This window comes from Sphaerulina musiva, assembly GCF_000320565.1.
Source record: "Sphaerulina musiva SO2202 unplaced genomic scaffold SEPMUscaffold_3, whole genome shotgun sequence".
Taxonomy (NCBI): Eukaryota; Fungi; Ascomycota; class Dothideomycetes; order Mycosphaerellales; family Mycosphaerellaceae; genus Sphaerulina; species Sphaerulina musiva.
The window spans coordinates 2,601,377-2,605,308 of record NW_016017385.1 but is presented as its reverse complement, the minus strand read 5'-3'; the positions used below and the strand labels follow the sequence as shown (position 1 = coordinate 2,605,308).

General features: G+C 49.6%; 1 protein-coding gene across 1 annotated transcript; it reads left to right on the top strand.

Annotated features, from left to right (window-relative positions):
* Positions 1-1,021: 1,021 nt before the first annotated feature.
* On the top strand, positions 1,022-3,908 carry SEPMUDRAFT_116102 (Ferric_reduct-domain-containing protein; the record flags this gene model as incomplete). Its single annotated transcript, XM_016901228.1, has 3 exons — positions 1,022-1,969; positions 2,109-2,267; positions 2,334-3,908. The coding sequence occupies 3 exons, from the start codon at positions 1,022-1,024 to the stop codon at positions 3,906-3,908; spliced, it is 2,682 nt and encodes an 893-aa protein (XP_016762968.1).
* Positions 3,909-3,932: the final 24 nt, after the last annotated feature.

The window sequence follows — 3,932 nt, the reverse complement described above, 5'->3', positions numbered from 1 at the left end:
GTCTGGTATTTCAGCTTTTCTTATGTAATCAAGCTGAGGGAGGTGTGTTTGGACAGAAGGACATGGGTGCCCTGGCATCATGTGACATGAGTCATATGAGATAACAGGGGCCACTGATTCCTTGGCATATGTATGTAGAGTTGGGGATACCCACCCCCCCTCTTTTCTCTTCTTGAGAGGTCAGACCTCGGACCTCAATTAATCCACTTATTGATTGGTATTCCATCAATCTTCTCAATTGGGCACTAGTGTGGTGTGTGGTTCCAACAATCAGAATCATCCTCTACAGGTATTTGTGCTGACTGCTTTTTGACTAAGGTACAGCCCAAATGGTGTTTTCCAAGGCGGACTCTTCATCTGAAGAAGAGTCCTAGAGAATAGCCCCCTTGTTAGCTACACATAAAATTCAAACGTGGGGGAAAAGTATCTCTCTAGAAGCTGCCACGTACAGACATCCCACAGTCGGCATCTTTCCCGTCACATCAAAATGTCGTATCCTCGTCGTATCGAGATAAGAAACAGGACAAGGTGCTACTGTCCTTGGCGCTAGTCAATATTGTAGCTTCGAAATTGGACAGAATGGAGTAGTATGCCTTGGCGACGCCTATTATTTGTCCAATGTGTAGAAAGACTTCCCAAAGGAGAAACGAGGTCTTATACGAAAATTCCAAGCGTTTGATATATGTGGTTAACAAGACTAGAGGGAGATCAAAATGGAATGGGGGCATACAGCGGCTGAATAGGCACCCTGGACGTGAGCGAGCCCTAAAAAGGCCATGTAGACGGTCTGTACAGGACGAGTTGCTATTTGCTACTGCTCCTGAACCTGGACTTTTCTCTGCAGCGAACTATAGGAGTAAAATAGTCGATGCTGACCACATACACTCTCTAGAGCACATAAAGCGAGTGGTCTGACCAAGACTGGGAGTTGCCTCCATCGAAGACATATACTCCTCGCCGCTCACCCTATTCCTCATTCTTACATGCCTGTACCTGACTTTCACTATAACAGGTCGCACACATGGAATACTCATTAGAAGCACTGGAAAGAACCTACACGCACCAACTAGGACCCATCGACACCGCCCTCGAAACCTTTTCCCCTCTCACCGACGCCGAAATCAACGAATTCTTCGACGAGCTCGACCTTGACCACGACGGCCTCGTGACTTTTGAGGAAATTGAGAAAAAACTCCAACTCCTCTACGCAGAACTCGCTCCCCATTTCCTCATCGAACCCACACTTGCTCGAACCGCCACTCTCGGACCCGATGGACTACCCAGTCAAATCCACCATATCAATCGCAGTAGCCGCACCGCTCAAGAAGGACTGTCCGATTTTCTTCGTAGTCTTCTCCCCAAGAAAAAACCATCAACATCTCAGGATGCTCAGGATGCTCAGGATGCGCAGCAACAGCAACAGCAACAAGAAGGCATCGACCGCCAAACCTTCCTCCACCACGTGCAAACCTGGAACGTCCCCAGCCGGCTCCAACAAGACCAAACCTCTCTCCACGAAGCCGCTCTCGTGCAAAGAATCCCTCTCCCCCGCCGTCTAGCAGCCTTCTTCACCGTCCACGGCCCCAGCATAATTTTCATATCCCTCATAATATCCCTCCAAATCTATTTCGCGCAATACTATCTCGTGCGCTACATTCACAAACCCGCTGTCATCGCCTCATTAGGTTGGCCGATTATTTTGACCAAAACTTGCGTCGGAGCACTTTTTCCGACGCTGGGGTTCATGTTGTTGAGTATGAGTCGCAGGTTGTCGACGTGGTGTCGTAGGTGGAAGTGGGTGAGTCGGGTGGTGAATTGGGATCGGAGTCAGGTTTTTCATCAGAGGATGGCGCTTGTGGGGTTGGGGTTGGCGACGGTGCATAGTTTGGGACATTTGGCGGGGACGTTTGTGTATGGGTCGAGGGAGGGGAGGAGGGAGGCTACGGAGAGGGTTTTGCATGTTGATGCTGTGAGTGGAGGGATTCTTCTTTTTTTTTTTTTCTTTTTTTTTCCTTCTTTTCCTTCTTCCTTTTTTCTTTTTCTTTTCTTTTCATATTTCCCTTGTCACGATCAGAGGACACACACTTTATCCTGACTGTATATCATAGGACTCTGCGACATATGGATGGTTCATCCGTTCCAGGCCTGGTTGGACAGGCATCATGGCAATCACCACCTTTTGGACAATTGCTCTCCTTGCCCTTCCTCAAGTCCGAAAAAAGCATTACGAGATATTCCAAATGGGTCACTTGCTCATGTTTCCACTAGTAAGTCCCTCCTTTTTACTTCTCATCCCACCCCAACATCAAATAACAACCCAATTCCCCAACCAGATAATTCTCCTCATCCTCCACGGCTCCGACAAACTCCTCGAAAACCCACACATCGGCTACTGGATCGGCCCCGGAGCCATCCTCCTCTTTCTGGAACGAAGCTGGCGGCATTTCGTCTGCGGTTTCCGCCCTTATCGAACTCGCCCCGACGCCCTCGCGGACGGCATCACGAGGCTGACAATTTTCTCGCGCAACGGCACCAACTGGAACTACGAAGCAGGACAATACGTTCTCGTACACATTCGCGAAATCAGTGGATTTGAATGGCACCCGTTTACAGTCTCTGCATGTCATGGAAATCGACTCTGTTTACATATCAAAGCGCAAGAAAAGGGCAGCTGGACGAGAAAATTGTTGATGAAAGCACAAACGTGTACTTCGTTGGGAGTCTGTCTTGATGGACCGTTTGGAGCTCCTGCACAGCAATTTTATAATTATGATCATTCGATTGTGATTGGAAGTGGGATTGGGATAACGCCTTTTTCGGCCATTCTCAATCATATGCAAACCAGCTACAACGACGATCTTGACCCTTGGCAAGAATCCAAGAGAAGTTCTCGGGCTCGCAAGTCTGCTTCTTCTTTGGTGAGAGTTTCCATGGTACCTTCGCGAGATGCATCACCTTCTTCGATTGCATATCGTGGCCGTTCGGATTCTACTTCTACCATTGACAAAGAAGAAGAACAAGAAGAAGAAGACACTACCACCACCACCCAACAACTCGAACTCGACGCTGCCTTACCCAGCACGAACCGCCATTTCTTCTCTTCCCGAAGAAGATTTATCCCTTCTCATTCTCGCTCTCGCCCCGGCGGAATCAGCGGCAGCGAACATCTTCTCCCCCCACTACCCTCTCACCACCGCCACCGATCCCTCTCCCCATCCGCCTCCTCCTGCGACGAAAACTCCCCCGAAAACGACGAAAACTCCGAAAAATCCTCCCCATCCCCCCGCACAGTCCACTTCCACTGGCTAGTCCGCTCCCAAAACAATCTCCAATGGTTCTCCAACCTCCTCAACCGCGCCATCGCCCTGCGTATCCCCGGCCTGGATCTCCAAGTCCACACCTACATCACCTCTTCCCCCTCCTCTTCTGCATCATCATCAAAAATGTCCACACACGTCTTTCGTTATCTCTTGGATAGTTATCGTGCCCCCGAATCTCCTTATTCGGCGCTGACGGGTTTGATTCAGCCTTCGAGGTTTGGAAGGCCGGATATGGAGGGGATTTTGGAGGCGCATTTTAGGGGGTTGTGTGAGCGAAGCGAGCAACGCGAGCAACGCGAGCGCCGTTCTCACAACCGTTCTCGCTCCCACAACCGTTCTCGCTCTCGCTCCCACAGCCGCCCTCGCACTCACTCCCAAAACGACGAAAATTACGAATTCCCCAAAAAGGACAACAAAAAGAAAAAACTTCTCGTAGGAGTATTCTTCTGTGGAGCTCCGGCTTTGGGTTTAGTTTTGAGAGATAAATGTCGGGAATTGACGACGAGGGGGTATAGTGGAATTGGTGGAGTTGGAGGAGTTTCAGGAGTCAAGGTCAAGTATGAATTTCGGATGGAAGTTTTTGGATGATTGTTATGAGGAATTGGGGGGGGG